This window comes from Phasianus colchicus, chromosome Z (genome assembly GCF_987193195.1).
Source record: "Phasianus colchicus chromosome Z, bPhaCol1.hap1.1, whole genome shotgun sequence".
In the NCBI taxonomy this organism is placed as follows: domain Eukaryota; kingdom Metazoa; phylum Chordata; class Aves; order Galliformes; family Phasianidae; genus Phasianus; species Phasianus colchicus.
The window spans coordinates 83460905-83487420 of NC_143476.1; the positions used below are offsets into that span (position 1 = coordinate 83460905).

The following is a 26516-nucleotide window of genomic DNA, read 5'->3' on the forward strand; positions in this document are numbered from 1 at the left end:
AGCACCTCTGTGGACAAGGAGCAGCTTTGTACTGACGTGTGAGCTTTCCTCCTGTGCAGGGCTGGGATTGCAGTTGGGAGAGAGGGACAGGAGCAGATGTCCCCAGGCACAAGCTTCTCCACCCATAATCGCTGCAGGACTTTTGGGGATGCGAGGAACAGCCTGCCTGATGAGACAAGGACCCAAGCCCAGGGCAGGCTGTTCAACACAGCAGGAAGCAGCGGGTTCACCCAAAATCCCCCTGGGACAAGACAGGCGGGTGCTGTATGGCATCTGTGGCATGTGCCTCATATAATCAGCAGCCAGAGGTTGGTTGGACACAGCTGTTTAATGGATACTTCCCAGTACAGAGCGGAGGCTGCAACACCTTATATCCCCAGCTGCCTGCTCGCTCCAGTCATGTTCCAGCCAGCCAATGCCCCACCTCAGGCCCAACACCTGAAATGTTGCACTGGCTCATCTCCCGGCCTCACGTATGGCCTGAATCTCTGTGATTGTCTCACAGCTTGCAAGGGAGGAAGTTCCTGAAGGGGAAAGGGAATGCCTAAAGGGGGTAGGGAGGCCCTAAAGGGGTGAGCAGCGCCCTGATTTGGGGAGGGGGAGCCAAGCGGGATGGTGCCTTCATCGCCCGGGCTGAGGAGGTGGTGGTGAGGCCTCGCCAGATGGGAGCAACCAGACCTCCACTCCAGAGTGCATGGGGCAAGGTCTGCAAGGGGCCCTGGGTTGAGCCTCGTGGTCTGCTGCCTCACCCCCACCCTGTGAGGCCTTATCCTTGGGGCAGGAGGAAGGATCCTGGAGGACCTCTAGCCACAGTTCCGGGCTGTGGGAGGCTGCCAGCCTGCAGTGCTGCCCTGAGGGGGACCCAGGGATGTCAGCGCTGTGGGCTGGGGACAGCCTTGCTGCAGAGGAGCCTTCCTCTGCCCCATGGCCTCCAGGGCCTCCCCACTGCAGGGCCTCCAGCACCAGAGGCATTCCCCAGCCAATCAGAGCGCTGCACCCAAGGCAGCACCTGCTCTGGTTGTGGCAGCCCAGCGCGGCCCACAGCTCGGGCGTCACCATCAAATCCAACACGGAGGCAAGGGGAAAGGGGGAGCAGCTGCTTTCCCGCCTGCCAATCAGCTGCTGGCTCCCCACTGGCAGAGGGTGGAGAACTGCGTGGGATTGGCAGGTGGGGCAAAAGGGGCGGTACTTCCCTCAGCCAATGGGATGCGGGGCCGGTCGCCGTGGCAACGGGGCTCCCCTGCAGGGCGACAGGGGAGGCCTCGCCAACCAAGATGGCGCCGGGGCAGGTAGGCCGGGAGCTAGGCCGGCGGCTGCAGGTGGATGGCGGCACTGTTGGGACGGGCTGCCAGGATGTAGGCGACATTCTCCCGCAGGAACCTGGGCCAGTCGATGGACCTGTGGGGCAGATGCTGTCACCTCATAGCCCCTTGGGGACAGCTTCAGAGAGACCTCCTCAGTGCTCGCCAAGATGGCGTGCCCCCCGCTCCATGGCGGCCCCTCACCTGGCCTCCTCCTGCTCTGACGCCAGCAGCGTCTTCTCCTGGCTCTTGCCGCTGCCGCTGCTGGCCGGGCTGCTCTCTGACATGGGCCCAACATGGCTGATGCTGTGGGATGACAGAGCACTGTTCAGCCCTGCCACAGGCAGTGGCTGGCAGGGAGAGGGTTTGCAGCACGAGGGAAGGGCTGCAGCCATGGAGGAGGAAAGGAGAGGGCTCCTCGGTCTGTACCACGGTCCCCTCCATACCTGACGCTGCAGGATGGTGTCTCCTTCTGGTGCTTGCGGAACCAGGCATGCTGGGCCTTGTGGCACTCGCTCTCCCCGATGAAGCCACTGCCATCCTGGTCAAGGGCCAGGAAGGCAGCACGTGCCCGCTCCCGCTCCTTGACCGTCAGCAGCCGCAGCAGGGAGTTCTGGGGACAGAGAGGGGAGCAGGGAACATCCAGGTTTGGGGATCCCCCACTACCGGCTGTGGAGGATCTGGGCAAAGCCCTGGGGTCATGAGCAAGCTGTGATGGACATCCCAACCCCGTGACCATACCAGCGGCCGGAGTTTCTGCAGCAGCTGGATGGACTCGTGGGAGAGGAAATCTGGCCACTCAATGTGCCCCTTCTTGTCAGGATCCAGGGCAGAGAACTGCAGTGTGGCCCGCTCCTCCTGTGCCTCCTCCATGGGCCGCTCAAACTGCTGCTTGTGCACCAGGTGCTTGTAGTGCAGGAAGTCGTCCAGCGTCAGGGAGGTTTCTGTGGGGGCACATTCAGAGCAGCCCTTCCACCAGTCTTCCCCCAGGTGCATTCCCCCCATTTCCCCTGCTTCCTTGCACAGCTGCCACCTTTTGCACAGCTTATACCTTCTGCGCGACAAGGTGACACCCCAGCTTGGGAGCCATGTGCAGGGTGAGCAAGGGCTCAGCCCATTCCATGACAGGATGGATACGCACCTGGGATGATCTTGCACTGCCGCAGGGTCTCCATCAAGCTGTACATCTCCTCCTCTGTCAGCAGGAGGTTAAGATTGTCCTAAAGGGGAAGGCAGGGGAAGTGTTAGCATCCAGTGGTGGCAGGGGGGTGGAGAGGGGACAGTGTCCCCAGCCCCATGGTTGCTCCCCATTAGTGTTGGTGATGGGGGGGCTGAGGAACTGTAGAAGCTCCATCGCACTGGGGCAGGTCACAACATTGGACCGAGGTGGGCACTCACGCAGTAGTAGCAGCTCCAGCCTGTCTCGGTATGTGCAGTCTCCGTCACCTCCACAGCGCTGTCATTCTGCAGGTAGCCCATGCGGCGCAGGCAGCCATCGTGGTACACCCGGCTGCAGACGCGACAGGGGAAGAGGCTCTCGGCTGTCCACACTTCACAGATCTCACACATCTCATCATTGAGGACCTGTGGAGTGATGCTACAGCTCAGCACCATGGGGTGCTCACTATGACTCCCTGGCACGAGGGCCCTACATCACTGGTATGTGTAGGAGTGTAAAGGGAACAGGAAAGTAAATTCTTGGGATAGTAGGAGGAATGTCTGGCTTTGTGGCCAGGTGGCCTTATAGAAGGGTGCATGGGTTCACAGGAGTGAATGAAAGGTGAAGGGTATGGCTGTTGGGTTGGTGGGGTTGTAGCTTCTCTGGAATCTAGTTTTGCAGGTGTGGAAGAGCAGGCTCTTAGGCTGCAGGTTGGCTGGACTACAGACTTATAGGTGTGGGTAGATGGAAGTTTTGATTTGAGAGTTTGCTGACTCTGTGTGAAAGGACAAGCTGTAAAGTTGTTGGTTGGCTGGGTTGCCAGCTTGTAATTGTGGGTGGATGGTTGTGTAGGGTTGCAGATGTGGGTTGGTGGCTATAGGATTGCAGGCATGCATGAATAAACTACGGGGCTGTAGATTCACTGGGCTGTGAAAGTTGTAGGTGTAGATGGTTGGGTTGGTCTGTAAGGTTGTGTGAACAAACACACAGAGTGGGTCACCCCAGAACTGGAAAGGTCCTGTTCCCACATTCTGCCCTACTGAGATGCATGTGTGCCATGACCAACCAAGCCTGTTGAGCCACCTATCTCAGGGGAGTCTGTTACCACCCTGCAGGCATTGGAGGTGTTTGCACATCCCCTGTGTGTCTCCAACTCTGGACTCACTCCTACCACCCTGTCCCCATGCCTGTCTGCTTGCCTGCTCCCGCTGCTCCAGGCTGATGTCCAGTGGTTCATCATCGTGCAGCTCTCGCTGGGGCCGAATGAAGGCGGGTGGTGTGAACCTGTTGGCTCGATCAAATTCCTCTGGCTCCACACCTCGGCCATCCCGCAGCCGCTCCCAGGCAGCCTTGCTGGCGCTGACCTCTTCTGGCTGTGAGGGCCCTGCAGATGCCTCCTCCTCTGCCTCTTGCACTGTCTGCTCCAGTGTCCCCCGGCGCGTGCCCCCAGCTTCTGCCCGCCTCCGTGATACTGGCTGCTCCCGCAGCCCATCTTTGAAAGCTGACACAGCCAAGCTGACCTTCTGCACCTTCTCCACCGTCTGCCGTCTTGACATCAGCACCCCCATGGCTCTGCAAGGGGGGAAAGGTGCTCAGTGCTAAGGTCTTGTGGTGCAATGCTGTCCCATACTGCTGTACCACTGAGACAAATCCCTGGTCACCAAAATATGTACCTGTGGTAGCATACTGGGATGGTGACCATGGTGGCTATGGGGAAAAGGACCCAAACCCCTGCAGAGTTCTGAGCAAGGGAAGTCTGAGTGTTGGGGTACCTTTCCTCACCCATCCTGGAACTGCAGCTTCAGCTTAACAAGGATTGCTTGCAGGCCTTTTACACAGCAGACCAGTGGATCCCAGAGGGCCAGGATCACTTGTGACCCTGCTCTTTGCTTGCAGCCCAGAAAAAAAGTGTCTTTAGCCAGCTGAAGGTGCAGTGTGTCTTCCCAGCATCTCACTGCAGCAGAGCTCATGCTGGTTCTCTTACCTTTCCTAAATTTATTTTCACCCCCAAGTCTCTTCATTTCTCAAGCTCATATGTATGTATGTGTGTGCATCGTGTCCCTGAGTGCTGAGAACCCTGCAGTCCTCCTCAAAATGTGGCCTGGGGCTGGCTCCTCCCAGGAGAGGTTCAGCCATGCAAAAGCTCTGAGGTGCAGGAGGGGTAGTGGAGCAGCTCAAAGGCTTGGGGTATATGGACTCCAAGAAGGGACTTTGGTGCAGAATTGAGGGAAGAGCAGCTTGGGGCAAAATGGGGAGGGCAGCAGTGGCAGGAAACAGGTTGGGCTCTGTTTCAGTGCAGTTGGACATGAACCCAGGCTGCACAAGTGCAAGGATGGAGTAAGCTGAAGGTGGAGAGAAGGAAAATTTCTTCTCCAGCGGTATGGAGCACAGCATCACCCCAAAAGGGTCCCAGCACTACGTTGTGCCTGGCTGAAGTGGAACTGGGAAAGATGCAGCAGACAAGAGGAGCTTCCAGCCCTGTAGCCTCCCTGTCCTTACTGGAGCTGCACGACTGGTGGCACTCACTACCTACATAAAGGAGGATCATTAGCACAGCCATCTCCCAGCCCCTCTGGCCTCCGCAGCACGCCAGGAGGCAGGGATGTTCCTGGGGAACAAGATAATTAGCAGCAGTGATATGACTGGGATTTCACAGTGGCAGGATGACCCAGCTCTGCAGGCACTGCTGCAGCAGGGAGCCTCAGCACAGTAATTACAGCTGCCCCACATCTGAGCTGAGCATGCAGACAGGCAGCAGAGTGCGCCTGCACCAAAGCTGCCGTGCAGCGAATGCGTGGCCCTGCACTCCCACTCCTGCCTGGCCAGCTCCTGCTGCACCAGCCCTGTTCACGTGCGTGAATGCACACACACATGCATAGGCATGCAAAAACAAACACTACTGCACGCACATATGCATGTTGTTTTCTGGCCCCTCCAATTCTAAGACCATCTGTACACACATTCTCATATGCAGTGCTGCGTGTGCACACATTGTATCCTATCTCCTATGCAAGGGGTCATGTGTTTCCCCAGGAGCCACTCTGCATGCTTGGCACATGTCTTGGGAGTGTGCATATTTGGGCAGGGGTATTTGCAGTCATTAGCTCCCACACCCAGCTTGTGGCTGGCACCCAGCACAGCTGCCTGGGCTTTGGAAAGGTGGGAGCGGAGGAGAGCTGAAGGCACGTGTTCAAGCCACAGCAGCAGCATCGCTGCGGCTGTGCTGGTGGGAGGGAAGATACCTGGATGTCTCTGCCTCCTTGCAGCATGGCCACCCCCTGCCCAAGTGGCTCAGAAGCCCATTGGCCCTGGGTAGGTTCAACTCTCCTGCTAGGCAGCATTGCAACTCTGCCTGCAACCCACTGAGCTGGGATACAGCAATCTCTTAATCTGCCTCTGCAGATTCCTGTGTCCCTGAGCTTTCGTTGGCCTGTTGCTGGCCTCATCCTATTCAAGGATGAGAGGAGAGCACTTGGAACACCAGTTTCCCCTGTAGCTGATGTTCTCCAGGCTGGGGAAGCATGGGCTTGTGACATGCCCCATGCCATTGCCAAAATGTTCCAGTGTACCTTCCTGCCTCCAGTCCCTGGTGATCATCCTCTTCCAGTGCCAACCTGTGTCCCCTGCCACCAGATGCTGCACGCCTGGCATTGAGCCCAGAGGCTATCACACTTCTGTCATGGCTTGTATCTGTTCTCAGCCCTGCTGGCCTCCCTGTCTCTGCTAGAATTGCATAGCTGGACTCTTTCCAACCCAATTTTACCCTTCTCTGGGTGTCTCTGAAACAGGATGTCTGTACATTTAGGGGCAGAATGGCTTCACCCTCATCTCATCACCCAGCCAGACCCAGGCCCAAAACTTCCTAGAAACCCCAATGCTGCATTGCTTTCCCTAGGTTCCTCCTCCCCTGGTGTCCCTTGGATATAAAGGCAGCCAAAGGCGTCCTTCCCCACAGCAGCCCAGCTTCCTGCCACTCACATTCTGGCCACTGCATCCTGCGTCCCCATGTGTCCCTGAGGGAAATTGGCTCTGTTGCTGTTTGTGGCTGCCCTTGGAGATGCCTAGCAGTTCAAGATCTGGTGCTGTAACCCTGCTTACCTTGGCCTGAAGCACTGGGGCCTTGACCTTGCTGCTGGGCACCAACATAGGGGCTATTTTTAGGTTGTGGCCATCAAAGAGCTAAATCTGAACTGGTTTTGGCTGCAAACACCCAGCTCAGCTGAGTCCTGCCAGGGACAATCGCAGCAGTTGTGGGCATCTTCCCTCCTTTCCTTTGCTTCGATCATCTACATCCTATCCTGCCTTATCCCCCAGGCTGCACTGCTTCCCTGTGTTCTTCTGATGGCAAATGCTCTTTGCTGCTTCATCTCTGGAGTGAACCACAGCGAGGAAGCACTTCATCCCCCACGCAGTGACGGATCATTCTTCCCAGCTAATCAGGGCACTCTGCATGGGGAAACTGAGGCATGGTTGAGGTGGGGCTGGTGGCCAGCATGGAGGCAGCCTGGGAGGAGGTTAGCTGGGCTGGCCTCGGCACCAAAGCCTCGTGCTGGCTGTACACAGGGGGGGGGTAACGGTGCGGGTGGATGTGTTGGGTGGATGTGTCACGGGTGGGTGCGGATCAACAGTGCAGCGTGGGCGTAGTGGCGGCTGCAAGCACAGGATGGATGTGTCAGGAACCAGCTGTGGGTGGACGTGTTACGGAACAGCTGGGAGCACAAAGTTGCTGTTACAGCCCGTTAGGGTTCTGGGGGGGCTGCTGCAAAGGTTTTGGGCATGGCATAGGGGCTGGCTTTGGGTGCAGGGTGGGCAGCAGTTCAGTGAGCAAAATGAGGTCTTAGTATGATGCAGCCATGAGCAGGGGCATTGGTAATCCCTTGCACCAGTCCTGAAAAGATGCAGCAGGGATATGTGAGGAGCAGGACCCCTTTGGGGAAGGATATATCTGCTCCCTTCTCCCCCCACCCAACCCTGGCTCCCATGGATCAGATCAGCCCTTGCCCTCACGAGTCTTATAGTGATTTTTATCCCCAGTGCTGTGCGTGGGGCAGTCCCAGGGCTGCAGCCCTGTGGGGAGAAGCATTAGGAATGGAGTGAAGATGTGAGTGACAAGCCAGAGATCCCAGGACCCAAGGCAGTTTGGTCTGAAGGGCAGTGCTGGGAGGAGTGATGCAGCTCTTGCACAACTCTCCCTGCTGCTGCCTGCCCAGGGCACTCCATATTCCATCTCCTGAGCTGACCTGTGCAGCCAGAGGTCCGCAAAGGGGTCTGGCAGCAGCCCCTCATCCTCTCTCCCTGGCAAATGATGTGTACTGGGGCCAGGATGCTGTCAGGGCTGCTGCAGGGAAGTGACCTGGTTGCAGTGTGGCAGAAGGATTGGCAGCATCCGATGCTGGTAGAACCTCGTCACCCTCTGCAGGGGCAAGGAAGGTCTGGGGGGGAGGGTGGGCAGAGCCCCAGCTGAGCAGTGTCTCTCTCCTGGGGGCCCCCGGCTGTTGGCTGCTGTCCCTGCAGGATCAGGCTGCCCATCCTGCCGCACCATGGCTGTTATAGGTGTGTCGCACGTTTACATCTCCCAGAGGGGGATGAAAATGCCATGACAGCAGAGTCCCTTTCCCTGCAGCAGACACAGCTCCCACCCAGCTCCCCACTTTTCATCTTCATCCCCAGCACCCACATCGGAACTCCACTGCCTGCACAAGACCCTTCTGCACCATCTACACCCCCTCTCCCAGGTGCCCCATTCTAGGTGCCCCCCTCCCTGGCACCAGGACCCCAGGACCGTGACCCACCCACGGGTGTTGCGATGCACGGCCAGCCCACGCCACTCGCCGAGCAAAGCTCCAGCACCAGCAAAAAAGGCCACTTACCAGTGTCCTGTGGAGAGCACAAGCCCTAGAGTGCTGCCCATACGATGCCCATCGCCGCCGTTCCCGGCCACCACCTCCTCTCCCCGCGGGTGCTCAGCGCATCCCGCGCTTCCCGCCGGAGAAAGGAGCGGGGAGGCTGGAACCGGGGAGCCAAAGCCGTGCGCTGAGCGCCGGAGGCTGCAGGAGACAGCGAGATTCTGAGAGCGGATGCCGGTGTCTAGCGCGCGCACACGCACACGGAGGAAGCAGGGAGCTTCTGACTGGGGCTGAGCAGATGCAGCCTGGTTTGCTGTCCCTGTACCAATTGCTGCCTGAGCTGTGTTAAACAGCTCTCCGAGAGATGGAGCATTTTCTTTTTTTTTTTTCTAAACTGGGCTGGCATTGGCTGAGAGATACCAATAAAAGCTTTCCCTGCAAATCTTCTGGCCCCTAGGCTCAGCTGCTTTTCTTAGAGACAACCTCAAGGACTACAGCGCTGGGGCTGCTGCGCTGGTACAGGAGCAGAGGGTTCTGCTTCCACCCTAGGATCTTCCCCATTGAGCTCCAGCCACAGACTGCTGCCACTTTAAACCATTACCTGCTGCACATCCTGTGGGGCAGGGACACAATGGTTTCTGTTCTCCCAGCACAATACAGCACAAAGGGTTTTCAGCTCTCCTGTTGCCCAGGACTGGAGGGGTGTACACTGCAGGGCTGGGGGTATGCAAGAGTGGTGTGGTAGAAGGGTGGTTGCTGGGCTGATGAGGAGGGGACAGCCCCCAAGCACTCCTGCTGAAGGTGGGATATCCTCTCCATCCCCTTCACCAGCGTGGTAAGAGCAGTCACTCATCCCCTGACACCCTTCTGCTATGGGTACCACTGGCTGAATGCTCTGCTCCACTATTTGAAAGTGCCCACTATACCGGGGCATGAATTTAGGGTGCTCAGATCCCTCCTAGAAGCAGCTCCAAGCAGTGCTCTTGGTAGCTCTGCTTGAGCAGGGCAGTGGACCTGCAGAGGTCCCTGACCATTGTTTGGTCTGGGTGACAGCCCTGGAGCTGGTGGTCCTGCAGTTCCTCATGATGTGCCAGCTCTGTGGGAGCTGACACTGGTCCCACTGCTGCTGAACCAGCTGCAGTTATCCACCATACTTCCATAAAAATCTATCTCATTTCCTCGATGTCCAGTCAGGAGTGAGGTGAGACTGCAGCTCTTGTCACCCATGGCTCCTTCCCCAGAGGCTGCATATGAGCAAAGCTGAGCTGCAGGCAGGATTCATCTGTTTGCTGCCTGTGCTGTCAGCTCCTGTTGTGCCTTGCTCCATCACCTGCAGAGCCTCATCACTCTGCCCTGATTTGGGGAGCCACACTGCACTTAATCCCTTCTGAGGATGCTCTCCTTTTGGATTGCTCCCCTGAGGAGGTGCTGGAGTCACCATCCCTGAAGGTGTCCAAGAAATGTGGTGATGTGGCACTGACGGACATGATTAATGAGCTTGGTGGGGATGGGTTGGTGGGAGGACCAGATGGATGATCTTCGTGGTCTTTTCCAACCTCAGTAGTTCTATCATTATTTGCTGAATGCACTGGAAATGTTCTGAGGTGCACGTGGTGAGGAGGGGGATGGAGAATGTGGAAGCGAATCATAAATAGGGCCAGAGGAAAACATCTCTGCAGCTGAGTGCTGGCCCCAGAGGACTGGGGAAAGAGGAGGTAGTGGAAGATTGTGCTGAGAGGCTGTGAGAGCATTAAGTGGTTCTGTTGGGGAAGCCCTGTGCTACCAGAGCCATGTATGAAAGCAGTGATTCCTGGCAAAGCAAGGTGAGGAGGAGCTCATTCCCTGCTCAAGTTGTGGGAGGATCTGGGAGTCCTGCTGCCCACTGTCTGGGTACCAGTACTGCCTGGGAGGCACCTGTCAAACCCCAATGTAGATTTTGTCCCTTCCATAGCATGAGCAGGTGCCCCTTCTGCAGAAAGGCTCAGAGCCTGCACAGAGCATCCAGCAATCTCTCACTTGTACAGGATGCAGGGTGTGGAATGTGGGATGCAGAATGGAGGATGCAAGATGCAGTATGTGGGCTTTGGGATGTAGGATGCAGGATGCAGGAAGCAAGATGTGGGATGTAGAATGCAGGATGCTGCAGGATGTGGGATGCAGGATGAATGATGTGGGATGCAGAATGTCAGATCAGAGATGAAGGATGTAGGATTGTGGATGCAGGATGTGGAATTTGTAATGTGGGGTGTGGAATTTGGAATGCAGGATGTGGGATTGAGGATGCAGGATGCAAGATGTGGGATGCAGAATGCTGGAAGCAAGACATGGAATACAGGCTGCAGAATGCTGCAGGATTCTGCAGGATGTTGCAGGATATGGAATGCAGGATTATTCAGGATGCAGGATGTAGGATTATGGGACTTGAGATGCAGAATGTAGTATGCAGGATGTGGGATGCAGGATTATGAAGGATTATGCAGGATGCTGCAGGATGCAAGATGTGGGATGCAGGACACAGGATTCAGGATAATGCAGGATGTGGGATGTGGGATGCTCTTGCACCCCCAGCACCCTCTGTCCCAACACCCCTCTCCAAAAACCAGCATATCAGAGCAGGAGTGACGGCAACAGGCTGGGAGAGCACTGGCATTGGAGGCAGCTGCTGGGGGAGGGCTGCAGGGGTGGAGGTGAGAGCTGAGCTGCCGCGGGAGTGTGCTTTTTCGTCAGCTCCCCTCCTCCCTCCCCAAATCTCGCATAACGCCCGCGTGTAGGTCACTGTCTCCTGCAGCGACGCGGCGTGTGGGCTCACCATCTGTGTCTGTTCTGGAGCCCACAGCCCAAGAACAACACTCTGTGCAGACACCTCTGCTGCCGGCACCCAGTCCTGCATCCAGCAGTATCCATGAGGACACAGGAGAAGAAGGGGAGATAAGGTGTGGGGGATGAGCCCTCTGTGAAACAGGCGGCTGTGAGAGCTGGCGTCGCTGCCAGTCGACAGGAGGTGGTGGGAAAGAGAACTTGTCAAAATAGCGAGAGATCTTTTTTCAGGAGATTGCAAGTTTGGCTGATGGAGATAATAGTGTTGAGGCGCTGTGCGGAGAGTTCGCATCCGCGCTGGTGCGGGAGGCGAGGCTGATGCCAAAATCAGCATGAAATGGGATAAAAACCATCTGCCTATTGGGCTGCTGTGTGAGGCTGCAGCGGGGAAGGGCAATGTGTCGCCCATCACTGCATGCAGGAGCAGGACTGAGCTGGGGAGGGAGGCAGAGTGCCCGTGAGCAGAACCTGAATGAGCTTGAGAAGCTATGGGTGGTGGTACATGCCTCACAGCTGCGGCTCACTATTTGTTTGCTCTCAGCCATCTATACTGTCATGATAAGGGGCAAAGCCAGTGGCAGTCATTGCCAGGACATGGGGAGGAGGTGCGAAGAAAAGATGTGATCTGATGATGTGGATGGATGTTGAAATGGCCCATGAGGGAGCTGAGGGAAGGTGCTGGGATGTGAGAGAAGTGGGGTGCTGTGACAGTGGGAGAAGGAAGCCCACAGAGTATCCTGTGATGGGGAGGGGCTCCTGGCTGCAGGAGGGTGTTCCCCATGTCTAAGCGTGGAGCCCTGGGTCTCTCCTGACTTGCTGCAGCTGGTGGCTTGCCAAGCCTGGCACTGATTAGATGACAGTGCTCCCTCTGGACAGATAACTGCCGAGCACTTTAGAGCTCTCTCCTCGAGGAGCACACTGGCAGGCATTAGCTAAATTACCCTCTCTGTAGGGCCACTCCAGCTGGCTCCCTGTAAGCATCCTGCTCTCTAGCCTGCCCTTTCCCCAGTGCCTGCAAGACCTAAAACAGGGTCAGGGCCAGACCCTGTGCCCATGGCTCTCTGGGATTGGTGCCCAAAGTGGGGACATGAGGGCAACGAAATAGTGGTACCCTTGCAGGGGTAGCATTGATCCTCATTGGGATGCTGTCCCTGCAGCATCACCAATCCCTGCCCACCAACTCAGCCGCAGGGCATTCGAGCATCCTCACAGAGGAGCTTTTCAAGTGGAACGGAAATGCCTAATGAAGGCCGACTTCATTAAACAAAGCTGTCACAGGGATGATTGCTGCCTTCCTGAGCTGCTTTATTAACAATCCAGATGTGCAAGCGGCGAGGAGTGAAGTGAGGCAGCTGGGGAGGGAGCAGCTTTCTATGCCTCTGCCTTGCTGCTGAGGGCACTGCTGGGCATATTTTGGGGGACATATGCAAGCAGGCAGCCCCTGTGGTGGGGAGCAGTCGCAGAGCCCAGCTGGTTCCATTGCAGTATGCCCTGGCGGAGCTGAGAGCTAGCAGTGCTGGATGCAACCATTGCATCTCACTGGGGTATGGATGGGTTAAATGGTGCAGTCAGGATTTGTCACAGCTTTGCCCAAGCTAGGAGCTGCAAAACACTCTTGGGCGCTTTGATTTAGACACATCCACAATGCTTGCAAATCAGACCAGCACCTTTGGTGTTCCCACTGCATCCCAGGAGGGCAGAACCATTCTCATCACGCCCACCCCCACACTAGAGCATCCTTCAAGGAAGTCTTGTGCAAAGGCTTGTCCTCCCCTGGAAACCTGGAAACCCCATTCCTTTCCCCATCTGAGGGTCTGCATGTGCTGCACGGGCTGCATCTTGCAAGAAGTGGATGGGGGGGGGGAGCAGGGGGGTGAGGGCACGAGGAAAGCCCCGCAGAGCAACCGCCCCTGCATCAGTCCTGCACTTGTCTCTTAATCAGCTAATAGTATGTTTGGGGTTTCGGGCGAGGGCCCCAGCCTGGTGTAGCCATAACAACCGCATTAGCATCACTTTCAAACATTTACCAGGAGAATGAAAATGCAGAGGGGGAGATGAAACAACAACAACGAGAAAAAAACCACGGAGCTGAGGCCAAATGGGGTTGATGGGAGAGCAGAGTAAAAGGGCTTTCTGCGCCTCTTTCATTACACCGTGAGGAGTCCTGCAGGGCAGAAAGTGCTGATTAAATAAAACAGCTCTTGCTGGGCTGAAGAGGCTTTTTTAGGGAAAAAGAAAATGTCCCTGCCTGCTGGAGTCTGTCTGAGGCACTGCTGGCGGTGACATCGTCTGGGTTTCTTCAGCACAGGCTGGTGCTGACTGTGAGATGAGGACTCTGAGTGGGGGGGTCAGAATTGGCCCAGGGACCTGCTGTGAGCTGGACCCATCTGGTACCTCTTGCCCATCCTTCCTTCCCAGTACTGGTGTGGCATGAGCCCTTCCTCATCCCCTGGCCAGCTGCTTCCCAGCACCCGGTGAGTGCAAGTGATGGAACAGCCTCAGTAAGGGGGGATGTAGAGAAGTGAGGGCATTCCTGCTCCTGGCTTTTCCTGCAAGCCCATTAAAGTAATAAAAATTTCATATTCAGAGCTGTGCTGGTGCCCAGAACACAAAAAGGTTTCACAGGCTTTAGTCAAAAGCAAGTCGTGTCATAGGCAGGAGGCATCAGCTGCTACAAGGACATACAGGGAGAGGGATAGACAGGTCAGAGGAGAGATAACATAAAAAGAAACCCAATTTCTGAGGGTGACATGTGGCTTTTTTGACATGCTGCCTTGTGGGACGGTGGCATCTGTGTGTCCCCAAATTCCTGCGCCTGCATCCCTTGGCTGAGCTCTTGAGCTCTGACCCCCATCTGAACCACATGTGAGCCTGGCGGCATCAGGACACAGTCCCTTCTGTCCCCCCTTCATTTCTGCAGTGAACGTGGTGCCAGGCCCTGACTTATCAGCCTTGCTGATGTCTCAGAGCAGGCCAGATGGCTTTGTGTTGGCAGCTCGTGTCTGCTGCGGGCAGCATGCAGACAGACCACTGCCACCGTGCAGACTGGGGCTTCAAGAGGGCAGGAAGGCAAATTCTCACCTACTGCTGTAAGCAGTCCTCCATTATGTCTTTCCACACTTGTCCTTCCCAGAGCCAATTGGATGCTGATGACAAAAATCATAGGCACCCGTGGCCCCTCTGTTTCCTTGAAGTGCTCTCAGGGAAGGAGGTGGCATGGGGCCGGGGCTCTCTGCTCATGCTGCCCCATCTGGCTGTGGCCCACACCTTGCCAAGCAGCCTGCAGCCTGCACAGCATCTCAGTGGAGGCTGATGGGGAGGACACAGGCTGCTGGAACGTTGTGGATGGAAGCTAAGCACTTTACTGAAGCAGCAGTGTATTTTTAAATACAACATAGCAATTTAACAAATCTTAACTGTAAATAAATAAGTGACTTAATATTTGAGATAGCAGGATACACTTGGTTATTCACTGCACAGGGGAGAGGGTAAAACACAGTTATTTAAGAGACCGTCCTGTTGAGTTACAAGGGTCAGAGCAGACCCCTTTGCTTTCTGCTCTCCTCAGAGCAAGAGGTGAGGAGTTCAGGTGTGGCTGGATCCACTCCTCGTCCCACACTCGGTCAGCGGTTTATGGCCAAGGGATTATATGTGGACAGCCAATCAAAGATACAATCTTAGCAAAGCTCACGGAGCTTTCCAAACCATTAGTCACTCACTGAGGATCTGCATGACAAGGTGCCTCTTGACGTCAGGGATCTCTGCGCAGGCGTAACCTCAAGAGGTGTCCCTGCTCGAGGGGAGATGCTGCCGTGTGGGAGAGCTCGAGGGGCTCTTGAGCTGCTCTGTTTATGGGGTGCCGTGATTGACTCACAGGCATTTTTTGGCACGTGCTCAATTCAGCTGTTGAATCAGGTTTCTGCCATCCGTTCCTTCAGCCCCATTTTTAGCTAGTACTGTGGTTGCTATCTGTCTTAGCGAAGCCTTGTGTGTACTTTGCTCACTGCCTGAGCAAGGCTTCGGTTTAGCATTTGCCAAGCTTTCATATGCAATATATTTACATACAATAGACACATTAATCTCAGAGTTAGTAGAATCAGGACTGGGCATGGAATGGAATTAAAAGTGCCCTTTGCTGTCAGAGACCATCCAAGAAAAGTTCCCACCTTTGTTCTCCATCCTTCACTCTTCCCAGTACCTGGTGTATGTTGTCTGTATCGTAGTGAACAGTGACTATAGTTCCATGCCCACTGTTTCAAATGCATTCTAGCAGTTGGCATAGGTCATCTTATAATAGTTTCTTCACTAATGTAAGATTCATTCTGATTGAGGTAGGCAGTAAATATTGACTCTGTATGATTGGGTCATAACAACTGATATGATGTAACTGGAGCTGAATAATTAAAGTCATAGCTTGTAATCTTACTAAAGTTAAAAAAAAATACTTGAGTGATGGTTTACATTTACAGAAATGTTACCTATGAATATAAAATCAAAGGGCTCTGATACAAACACACCCTTAACCAATATGTACATGTAGAATTCCAGGGTTCTTGTTGAGACGTGTTTCAGAATGACATTTTGCTCCTTGTAGAGACATATGTCTCGGACTCTGATGGTATTTATGTCACAATTAAATCCTTGTTGTTTTCCATTTCATTGGGCCCACACTCTATGTTCCAAGGTATGGTCCCATTGTGATTTAATCCTCGAGCAGTGATTGGGTATATGTTATACCCAATGTTGTTTAGGCAAAAGCTGTGGAGGTACTATTGATGGGGTTATAAATAGAAGTGACTAAATAGCACCAGGATTGGCAATCCCTTTCAAATAGGTTGTATTTGGTTGGTACTATTCCAGGAACACTGATTTATATTTATATTTATGGGCTTAAGAATGCTTCATTTCTGTGTATGACCATGGTTGAGAAGTTTAAATTTTTCTTATAAGTATTTATTCTTGTACTCCCTATATACTGAACACAGGCATGAGTCCATGCTAGTTCTAAGGGTTCCTGACCATGAGTTAAAAGTAGTAGCATTGTCACAGACAGGATAATAGCATGAACACAGCATTCCATTTGCCATCCTGTGGAGATGCTGTAAAAGAAAACAGAGAATCAATTTGGCAAGGAGTTCCAAACAGGTTGCTCTGTTAAAAAGAAAGGTTAATTCATTATGTGTAATTTTTTTATTCTTAGCACCACAACTATTCAGATAGATGGGCTACAAAGTTTAGTTATAATCATAAGCACAGCATCAGTAGATGGTAATTTGACCAATCAAAGTCTGGCTTGACTTTAATATTGTTAGATATTCTTTTTATTCTTTATTCTCTCTATTTATCCCTTTGATAACATCAGTAGGTAGATTTGGGAATGAAAGCAACAGCCTTCACACAGTATTCTGCCCTTCTGCTTTCTGACACTGGGTCACCTTAAGCAAGCCAATGATTTCCACTGCAGGGGGTTTAAATAGTCTTATATAATCAACTTGCCAGGTAGATAAGTTTTCTCTTCATTTGTATGTAGAGGTGAGGCTGGCTTCAGAAGGACGGTCTGCTTCTAGCTTCAGTCTTCACTGAGGCTGCTGGTGTACCCTCAGTAAGGGGCAGTGCATTCAGAATTACTGAAGGTCTGTATGAATGGGCACCTGCAACTTGCAAACCTTGGCCTTAAGTTAACTTTCTGTTTCTCCTGTTAGGTGGACACAGCACTGTATTTTTCTGCAACTCCTTCTGGGGAAGCAATCTCATTTGGGATTATTTCTAGTAAATCAACGATCCTTCGGTTTGCACTGGTTGTCCCTCATGTATTTTCTCAATTTGCTTGACTGATCGGACTAAAGATACAAGTCCCTTTTCCCATTCAGATATCATTGTTCTGTTCCTATAAATGTGGTTGATATGTGAACCAGAGGACTTGGTGCTAAAGACATCTGCTTAATACTTCAAACCTGAAACATTTTTCACAACAATTTACAACTGCAAAACAAGTGGTTGACATACTTTTCTTTTTCTTGACCAGGAGTCAGGAATTGGCTTTTGCATTTTGACACACTTGCTTTTACTTCAGGCCTTGCAATTTTTCCCTTAAGGCAGGTGAGGAGTCTAGGTGCAGCTGGATCCACTCCTAGTCCCACACGGTCAGCGGTTTACAGCCAAGGGATTGTATATGTGTACATATGTATATATGGGATTATATATCGACAGCCAATCAAGGATACAATCTTAGCAAAGCTCACGGAGCTTTCCAAACCATTAGTCACTCACTGAGGATCTGCATGACAAGGTGCCTCTTGACGTCAGGGATCTCTGCGCAGGCGTAACCTCAAGAGGTGTCCCTGCTCGAGGGGAGATGCTGCCGTGTGGGAGAGCTCGAGGGGCTCTTGAGCTGCTCTGTTTATGGGGTGCCGTGATTGACTCACAGGCATTTTTTGGCACGCACTCAATTCAGCTGTTGAATCAGGTTTCTGCCATCCGTTCTTTCAGCCCCCAGGTTGGGGTGGGAGGAAGAAACACACTGTCACACTCCATTCCATGGGTACACAAATGTGGCACAGTGACCTTCTGGGGAGAGACCTGGGGAGACAGTCCCGATTCCCACAGCCCCATGTCACCCATATCCTCAAACTTCTCTATCTGTAGGTGCTAAATCCCAGCCTCCAGGATCAGGGGTCCATAGAGAAGGAAAAAGGTAACAGAGACAAGGAGAAATATTGCTCGGAGCCAGTCACAACTGCACTAAGAGAGATGGCCCCAGAGAGAGGATGGGGTGTCCTGCACCTAAGCATCTCTTGAAGCATTTCTGGGCCATCATGGGTTGGGCATGAGGCTCCTTTCCGGGCAGATCTGGCTGTGAGTTTTATGGCTGCCTGGAACATCTCCAAAGGATTGATTTACTGTAATTCCTCTGGAAAGCAACTTCTGTGATTGCCTGCCTGGAGATCTCAAGCTGGACTTAAACAACAGGATCCTAAAGAGGCCATGAATAATTGAGCTTAATAAATATTAATAACTCGCCTGCATGGTGGCAGGGCATGTAATTGCAAGGAGCGTTCTGGAAGCACAGCTCTGCAGGCAAATGTGCACTCACAGTAGGAGAGGAGCAGAGCCCCATTAACACTGATGCTGCAAGGCTATGCTTAGCCATCTATGTCTGCCAACCCTGCAGCCCCCTCTTGTGTTAGTGGTCAAGGGTACAGGATGGTCCCATTGGTAACCACTTGGGTGTCTTTGGTGGATCTCTCTTCCTAGAACTTGTCTTCTGTTGAGCCTGAGTACAGTTGCAGCACGCACAGTCTATTTTGGCAGGGATGTTCTTGGTTCCCAAAGCAAAGTGATAACAAGGAGGCACACTCTAAACTTGGGTGACTCAGTAAGTCCTTCTCCAAAAGAGGGGTGAGGCACTGGAACAGGATGCCCAGGGAGGTGGTCCTTGGTCACTGTCCCTGCAATGTTCAAGAAGAATGGAGATGTGGCCCTGAGGGACATTGTTTAGAAGGCAACACTGCTGGTAGGTGGATGGTTGGCCTAGATGATCATAGAGGACCTTTCCAATGATTCTGTGATCCTATGAAATTTTGGTATAAGTGGATTTGGGTGAGTCAAGATGTGAATGAGGGATGAATGAATTTCTTGGTACAAAAGACAACGTGGAGTTGTTACAGTCAGAAAGATTAATGCATGGAAGGGCAATATAGAAATGTCACAACAAAGGGACCAGCACGGATAGGATGGTATTTCACGGGAAAAGTAAATGTGCTCACCCATCTCCAAGGATCTAGACTCGCAGAAAGGGCTACACAAGGAAGGGATCTCCAAGCACAGATCTTTTCCCAGTGGTAGTCAGCCATTAAATGGGTCTAAGAGAGGTGCAGCCAGACTCCACCCCTTCTGGTCACACAGCTGAATTGCCTTCACCTGTGCTCCCAGGGCTGACCCAGTCCTTTCCCCAGGTGATCAATCAGTGGTTCAGGCCATGACTTGATAGTTCCCATACAGGAGTGCACATGGACACCTCTCTAGGTTGACTGATGTTCTGCAGGAAAAAAGGCTGAACTGATCAATTAGTACTTCACTGAGCAGCACCAAGCCATTGATCAGACCTTATGCAGTTACAGGTGTATGCAAAGTATCATCATCACGTGCAGTATATCACTAACTATACTAGTTGAAATATAACTACAAAGCTCAAGACAAAATCTTGCCATTATCCTACTGTGGGTGATCCTCAGTGGATTGCCTGCCTGGAATAATGCTCTGCCTGCAGCTTTGCCAATGCCTGAACACACCCAGCATTTCCCTGGTCTCTGCTTTTCCAGGCAAATGAGGAAGAGGAGCCTGGAAGAGATCACAAGCTCTTGCTTAGGGGGGCACAGCACACTGCAAAGTCTCATCAGTGCTGTGAGCAGTGTAGAGACAAGTACATGCAGGCTTTGCCAGAGCATTCTGAATGTTGCTGTTCATGGTGGTGAGCTCAGAGAACTGCCCCTTCACAAGCCAGCACTGTTGCCTGATGCTTTTGTGCGGAGAAGGAGCTTTCATAGCTATACAGAGAAATGGGACACAGAAACCTGTATTCGGGTGTTGGATTTTGCCCAGAGCCTTTCCAGAGCTTTCCACTTGAAATTTGTTGTGCACGGGCAGCTGAAAAGACCAGTGAAAGCTTGGCAAGGTTATTGTGAAGCTCCTTGCAGGAGCCTCCCCCACACTGAGCAAGTGTTTCAAATTTTCCCCAAACTGCTCGGCTGTTGAGATCGCATCTTGCAAATGCAGTTTCAGACAACAGCTTGCAATTATGCAGTGCTTTCAAAACCAAGACATTCTGAATTTTGTTAATGTCTTTGTATAAATCTAGCTGAGGCTGCTGCTGGGATGCAAAGCTCCATCCTTCCCAAAAGCTCACAGCTGGGATCATCCACAGCTTTCCTCTATGCCCTGCTGGAGTCAGTTCATCTCGGGTAAAGGGGGTATAGAATGTGTGGAGCCATGGACATCTCACATGCTCTCAAACCAAAGTGGTTGTGAGTATTATCCATTCAACAACTAAAGGACACCCCAGGAAACAAAGGCTCTGTGCTCTCAGATGGATGAAAGGACTGAACCCATGAAATGCAGTGTGGGGGAATGCGAAGCACGGCACCAGGTTGCAATAATCCCCAGTAAGGGGCTGAGGAGCTGCGCTGTTGGGAAGGCGTTATCATGGTCACCAAGAGAAACATGAGCCAAGGGAGCACTCTTGCTAAAAGGGCAAATCACATCCACATCAGGCTACAGTAGGAGGACTGTGGCAAACAGATCATGGGAAGATATTATCCCCTCTCTTCGGCACTGGTGAGGATGCACAGATCATGGAAGAGTTTCTCAAAGAGCTCCTAACAGCAGCACTTGCACAGCTTTCTCTGTTCTTAAGGAGATGTGAAAATACAGACAATGATATAGAGGTTGCTGCAGGAGCAATGAAAGGGAATTGTAGCATCGTGCCAAGGCACTCGTAGCACTTGCTTGGGAGTTAGATATATGGTCTTGAGAGTACCCTATGGTTCCAGTGAGACATCTGGGAAGGCACGGAGCTTTACACTTAGATATTAGCTTCTCTTTTGGATGAAAAATTAATGAAAGTCTGGGCTGAAAAGAGCTTGCTTTCCTCTGTGGTCAGAGATACACCAAAATATAAGATTATGAAAATGCTTCCAGTTGCTCTTTGCTGCTGCGCAGCTGCTTCTTAGATGAAAGGATCCTTTTTTGCTTCCCAGCTATGGCTGATTCAGGATTTCAGATCAGACCTTTGCTGGGTGTGGAGAGTTTGATAAAATAATTTGAGGAATTAAAATGTAGTGAGGGAGATTACAGCTGATAAATGTAAATAATAATACGAAGTTTATCATTACTGAATTGTTTGCCTGGGCAATGTGAAAATGTACAGTAAAGAGAGTGGTATTTCTGTAAGATGTCACTTGAAGAGCTAGCCTTTATTTTTAATGAGAAGACTTCAATTTTCATGCATTTTTCAGGGCAGGAAGCCCCGAGAAAGTCACGTAGTGAGGCCAATGATCCCTAAACCTGCAATTTATGTGACTGTTGTAATCTCCTCACAACCATAACTGATGAATATGCATCATATCATTTCTACGCATGGCAGAGAGTAACCTACTTCTAGCCCCAGGCAGGCTCCATAGGTCTGTCTGCTTCTTCTTGCATATCTGTACCAGTGGGGGTGCTGTGGGATTTGGAGCAATCTGGGGACCTGCAGAAAAGACCTATATCCAGACTTGGTCTGTGGTTAAAAACCAGCCCCATCCATAAATCCCAGTGGTGCCAGTAGCACTGCTCCGTTTCTGCCTCCCCTTAAGACACATTTAATGAGCAGTTTGGGGACTGCTGGATGGGTGCAGGGAGGCTTACAGTCATCCCAGAGGCAGCCCCGAATTAACATGGTGAAGCACTACTGGCAGAGATGTGATAGAAGCAGATGAATGGCCAAGTCACAATCTACTGAGTGTTAATGGGAGTCAGGAATTAAATCCTGCTGGCTCATTAGCATGGGAAGAGGTGCCATCTGCCATGGCTGGCAAGTTCCCTGTGGTTGTTTAGGTGGGGACTGGTCTGTGAGAATGTGGGAAGACAAGATGGGTACCCAGGAGAGTCAGTGCTTCACTTGAAACAGCTGTAGAAAATGTCCCTGTCTGACCAGGTGCTGGAATCAGTTTTCTTGGACAGCATGCCCCAGGGCTCAGCAGAGTAGCACCTTGAGAGCAATGACAGCAAATCTGGCTAATGTTGTTTGGCCATACACAGGATGTGTTTCATGGGCAATTGGCTTTGACCCAGCCCATAGTGGAGAGCCCAGGGGAAGCCACCTTGGTACCTTGCTTTCACTATTGGAAGCACCAAAGAAAACAGCTGGGAAAAACTGGCAGCCTCAGGCAGTGACCCAGGTCCCCAGTGAGTAGCAGCAGGATGTCCAAAGTCCCCACTTTGGCCTCCTGCATCAAGCCCCTATGCCTCGACAGAGCTGATCCCAGTCTGTGCCCCTGGACTGGAGCAGACTGGCACAGCCCACACAGATTGCAAAATCCAGCCCCGCTGGATGCAGTCCTTTCTTTTATGTGGTCTGGGCCCCTCTTGGCAGGACAAGGGGGATATCAATATGGCCAGTGTGTGGGAGAAGCAACCTCGACACCAAACCGAGCAAATTATTCACTACTTGTGTAAGATGGCCAATGGCATTCTGGCTTGTATCAGAAACAGTGTTGCCAGCAGGATCAGGGAAGTGATATGTTAGAAGGACAGTCTGAAAGATAGTGTTTTGGGTGATGGCATGGAGCACGGAATATGTTTCCAGCCATCCAGAGGATGCTTCGGTCCTTGGTCTGGAGTAGTGTGATGTGATCAACCTGAGGAGACGGAGATCACCAGTTGGCTCACCAGTTACAGTCCTAGGCAAAGCAGTTTAGGCCTGGGGAAGATTCATTTACTTTATTACCTGCTAATAATGCATTAGGATAGAGAGAAGAAAAACCACACTAAAAGCACCTTCCCCCTTTACTCTGTGTCTAACTCAGAGTAAATGAAGGGAAGATGGCAGCAGCACACCACAGGGATGGTGCTGGTTCCCAGGCTGCTGCACACTTTCACCTGATGTGTGAGCTGCATTTTTTTGAAGCATTTTCTCATTAACCTCAGGTTTATTTGTAGCTTCTCCCACCAGCATGCTGAGGGCGAGCGCTGGCTGGCTTCCATGTGGGCTGCGGGGCTGTGACCTCACAGAGGTGTCCCCACCCAAAGCATTATGACATCACGGCCAAGTCTGTATGAGTGAGCGACCAGCACCTGCCTCTCCCAGTGCGGTCGTGACCGGCTTTGAGCGATGGTTGACGACAGCTTTCTCCTTGTCCCTATCACCCTTTTCTTCCTGTATGGCCTCCTGTTCTTGGTGGCAGGGGTCTTCCTGCTCAACACCATCCGGAATCTAAAGGTAGGGGAGTTTGAGGATGGGGTGATGTGCGGCTGTGGGACTCGGGGCCAGGGGATTTGGAACCCACCATGTGGGTTGCATCCCAGGAGCCTCATTGTGCCACGTTTCTGTGCTCACAGGCAGGCAGACGACGCTTGCGACTGAGGAGATGGTGGCAGCGAGGAGCAGCAGCACCGCAGTCAGGTGAGTCTCCTGAGGGTCACCCCAAATCCCAGGCTTGCCCTGATGCATGTCAGGCAGTGCTGGGCCCATTAGAGGAGCCCAGCCCTGGACTGGGAACTGGCATGCTTCAGGTCGGCCAGATGGGCCAAGGGTGTCCCTGGTGCCCCATCCTGCGGTGGCTCAGGCCCGCTCCCTGTTTTGCAGGTGCTGAGAGACAGACGGGTCAGGCATCGTGCTGCTGCTCCAGCTGCAGCCGCTGCAGCATAGCTGACCAGAAGATGCAGAATCTGGTGCTATCGGCACTGCCTGATGACGTGGCTAATCCGGGCCCTGACTTCTGGGACATGGCGTGGAGGGATCTGGCAGAGCTGGTGGAGCGGGGCAGCCTGCCCTGCTGCAGCTCCCCCAGGGCCCGAAGCGTGGAGCGGCAAAGAGCCTCAGCAGCGCAGTCAGGTGAGTCTTCTGTGGGTCAGCCCCAAATCCCATGCTTGCCCTGATGCATGCTAGGCAGGGATGGGCCCATTAGAGAAGCCCAACCCTGGATCAGGACCTGGCATGCTGGAGGTCGGCTGGCTGGGACAAGGGTGTCCCAGGTGCTCCGTCCTGCTGTGGCTCAGGTCCCCTCCTTGTTTTTCAGGTGCTGAGAGACAGATGGGTCGGCCATCGTGCTCCAGCTGCAGCCGTTGCCGCATAGCTGACCAGCAGATGCAGCATCTGGTGCTATCAGCCCTGCCTGATGACGTGCCCACTCTGGGCCCTGACTTCTGGGACATGGCGTGGAGGGATCTGGCAGAGCTGGTGGAGCGGGGCAGTCTGCCCTGTTGCAGCTCCTTCAGTTCCTGGAGCTCTACCAGAAGAAAGAAGGACTCCCTTAATGTGCACCAAGGAGCCTCAACAGAGCAGGTCCCTGTCTGTGCCCCTGGACGTACGCACACTGGCAAGGCCCGCACAAATTCCAGAACAGAGCCCACCTGGTTGCGCTCTTTTCTGCTGCGTGGCCTGGGCTCCCCAAAGCCTGCCCAGACGAAGAATCAGGGTGGCAAGGCAGCCAGCAGAACAGTAGGAGATCCCACTGAGGACCGCTTTACCAGCTGGCCACCACCAGCAGAGGAATGCATTTTACGCGAGAACATCCTTCTCCCAGACGGACGGCTGCCTCAGAGACCGGATAATCTGGTGCCCCCTCCAGAGTGGGCAGTGAATCCACCAGCACTGCGTAGCAGCTTCCGCAACTCTGCAGGAGTGGCAACAAGAAGACCAGCTTCAACCCGCAGAGATGCTGGTGTTGAGACTTCTGACAGAGAAGAGAACTCACAGTGTTGTGAGTATTGTGCACAACGCAGAACTGAGATGGGCAGTGGCAAGGAAAGGGGAAGAGCTGATGAGCTGCATGCTGGAACCAGCTCCTACACAGTGCCACCGCACCTGGGGACAGTCACACATGACAACATCATGTCAACAAATGCAGCTGTACGTTGGTGGGAGAAACAGCAGGCTGTTGGACTGTCCACGCATCCACAAGAAGTTCCCAAAAAGCACAGGACAGTAAGACCACCACCAATGGTGGCAGCACCTTCTCGCCTGGCTGCGCAAGATGACTGCAGAAGTGCAGCCAGCCAGCGTCTGAACTCTGCCCTTGGGGGCAGGAGAGCCAGAGAGCAGCCCCCACAGATTTGCAGCTGTATGCACCCACCTGGGGAAGAGAGACTTCATCAACCAAACCAGGGGAAATGTTGGTGCAACAACAATGAGGCCCAGAGGTCTGTGCCCAGCCAAATGTTTTGGGAGGGCTGTATAATAGAACCAAAAAGAAATGCAAAGAAGGTAGACCGGCGCAGGAGGAGAAAACGGCACGAGTACGTGCAGTAGCCCCCCAGACACACCTGGAAAAGAGACATGGGGCTCCAAAGCAGATGGAGGTGCCAAAAAGCAGCCTCATAGCATCTGCTTTGGCTTGCTGCCACCATTGCATGTGACAACAGTACGTCGCATTCGCTATGGTCCCCTTGAGTGGCTAAGTTGCTGGTAGGAGCTGGCCCAGCTGGTTCCCGCATAGCTCTTGGCCACTGGCAGACAATGCTTGCGACTGAGGAGATGGTGGCGGCGAGAAGCAGCAGCACCGCAGTCAGGTGAGTCTCCTGAGGGTCACCCCAAATCCCAGGCTTGCCCTGATGCATGTCAGGCAGTGCTGGGCCCATTAGAGGAGCCCAGCCCTGGACTGGAAACTGGCATGCTTCAGGTCGGCCAGATGGGCCAAGGGCGTCCCTGGTGCCCCTTCATGCTGTGGCTCAGGCCCGCTCCCTACTTTGCAGGTGCCGACAGACAGACGTGTGGGCCACGGTGCTCCTGCCCCAGCTGCAACTGCTGCAAGAAAGCTGACCAGGAGCTGCAGCTGGTGCTATCGGTGCTGCCTGAGCACATGGCTGCTCCGGGCCCTGACTTCTGACTTCTGGGACGTGGCGTGGAGGGACCTGGCAGAGCTGGTGGAGCTGGTGGGGCAGGGCAGCCTGTCCTGCTGCAGCTCCTCCAGTGCCCAAGGTGCTACCAGGATTAATGACAACTCCGTAAATGTGCACCAAGGAGCCTTATCAGAGCTGATCCCAGTCTGCGCCACTGCACACGTGCAGACTGACAGGGCCCACACAGATTGCAAAATCCAGCCCCGCTGGATGCAGTCCTTTCTTTTATGTGGTCTGGGCCCCTCTTGGCAGGACAGTGCTGATGCCGCCGTGACGAATGTTTGGGAGAAGCAAGCGCAGGGGCTGTGTGCATTTGCCAAGAGCACCGGCGCACGCGGGCTGCTTCTCCAGGCAGGATCTCTGCTGCCAGGTCTGATGACAATGGAACCTGCCCAGACGAAGAGTCAAGGCGGCAATGCAGCCAGCAGAGCAGTAGGAGATCCCGCCGAGACCCGCTTGTCCAGCCAGCCCGCAGCAGAGGACCGCATCGTGTGAGAGAACATCCTTCTCCCAGACGGGCGGTGCCTCAGAGGCCGGAGAATCCGGTGCCCGTTCCAGAGCGGGCGGTGTATCCACCAGGCCTTCACACCATCAAGGAGGAGTTTCCAGGACGAACGCCATCCAAGAGACGCACAGGGAAACCAAGTGGTCTCTCTGAAGAGGAACAACGCTTGCAGTCCCGCAGGAATGCAGGCCGAGGGTGCCCCGGGGAAGGCCGAGCGTGGGAGAATGTAACAGAGCACCGGGGAACAGGCAGCTCGCAGCTGCAGTCCCATTAAATCCTCCTTCCATCCA

The 26516-nt window shown here is 53.5% G+C and overlaps 2 protein-coding genes across 3 annotated transcripts; one reads left to right on the top strand and one right to left on the bottom strand.

The window, feature by feature from the left end:
- Nucleotides 1-1234: 1234 nt before the first annotated feature.
- On the bottom strand, nt 1235-8725 carry PHF24 (PHD finger protein 24). The gene is made up of 8 exons (XM_031611951.2): nt 8331-8725; nt 3660-4032; nt 2700-2885; nt 2443-2521; nt 2043-2245; nt 1748-1914; nt 1506-1607; nt 1235-1398 (listed from the first exon to the last, which is right to left on the bottom strand). Exons 2-8 carry the CDS (start codon nt 4026-4028, stop codon nt 1302-1304), a joined length of 1203 nt encoding a protein of 400 aa, XP_031467811.2. The 5' UTR covers nt 4029-4032; nt 8331-8725; the 3' UTR covers nt 1235-1301.
- LOC149913142 (uncharacterized) lies at nt 2881-26516 on the top strand. Of its 2 annotated transcripts, none has more exons than XM_090131175.1 (5): nt 2881-2960; nt 23220-23283; nt 23467-23715; nt 23900-25391; nt 25575-26516. In XM_090131175.1, exons 1-4 carry the CDS (start codon nt 2928-2930, stop codon nt 25129-25131), a joined length of 1578 nt encoding a protein of 525 aa, XP_089987301.1. In that variant the 5' UTR covers nt 2881-2927; the 3' UTR covers nt 25132-25391; nt 25575-26516. The 2 variants fall into 2 exon arrangements, with proteins under 2 accessions (XP_089987301.1, XP_089987300.1); XM_090131174.1 differs by lacking the exon at nt 2881-2960 and adding an exon at nt 19823-23100.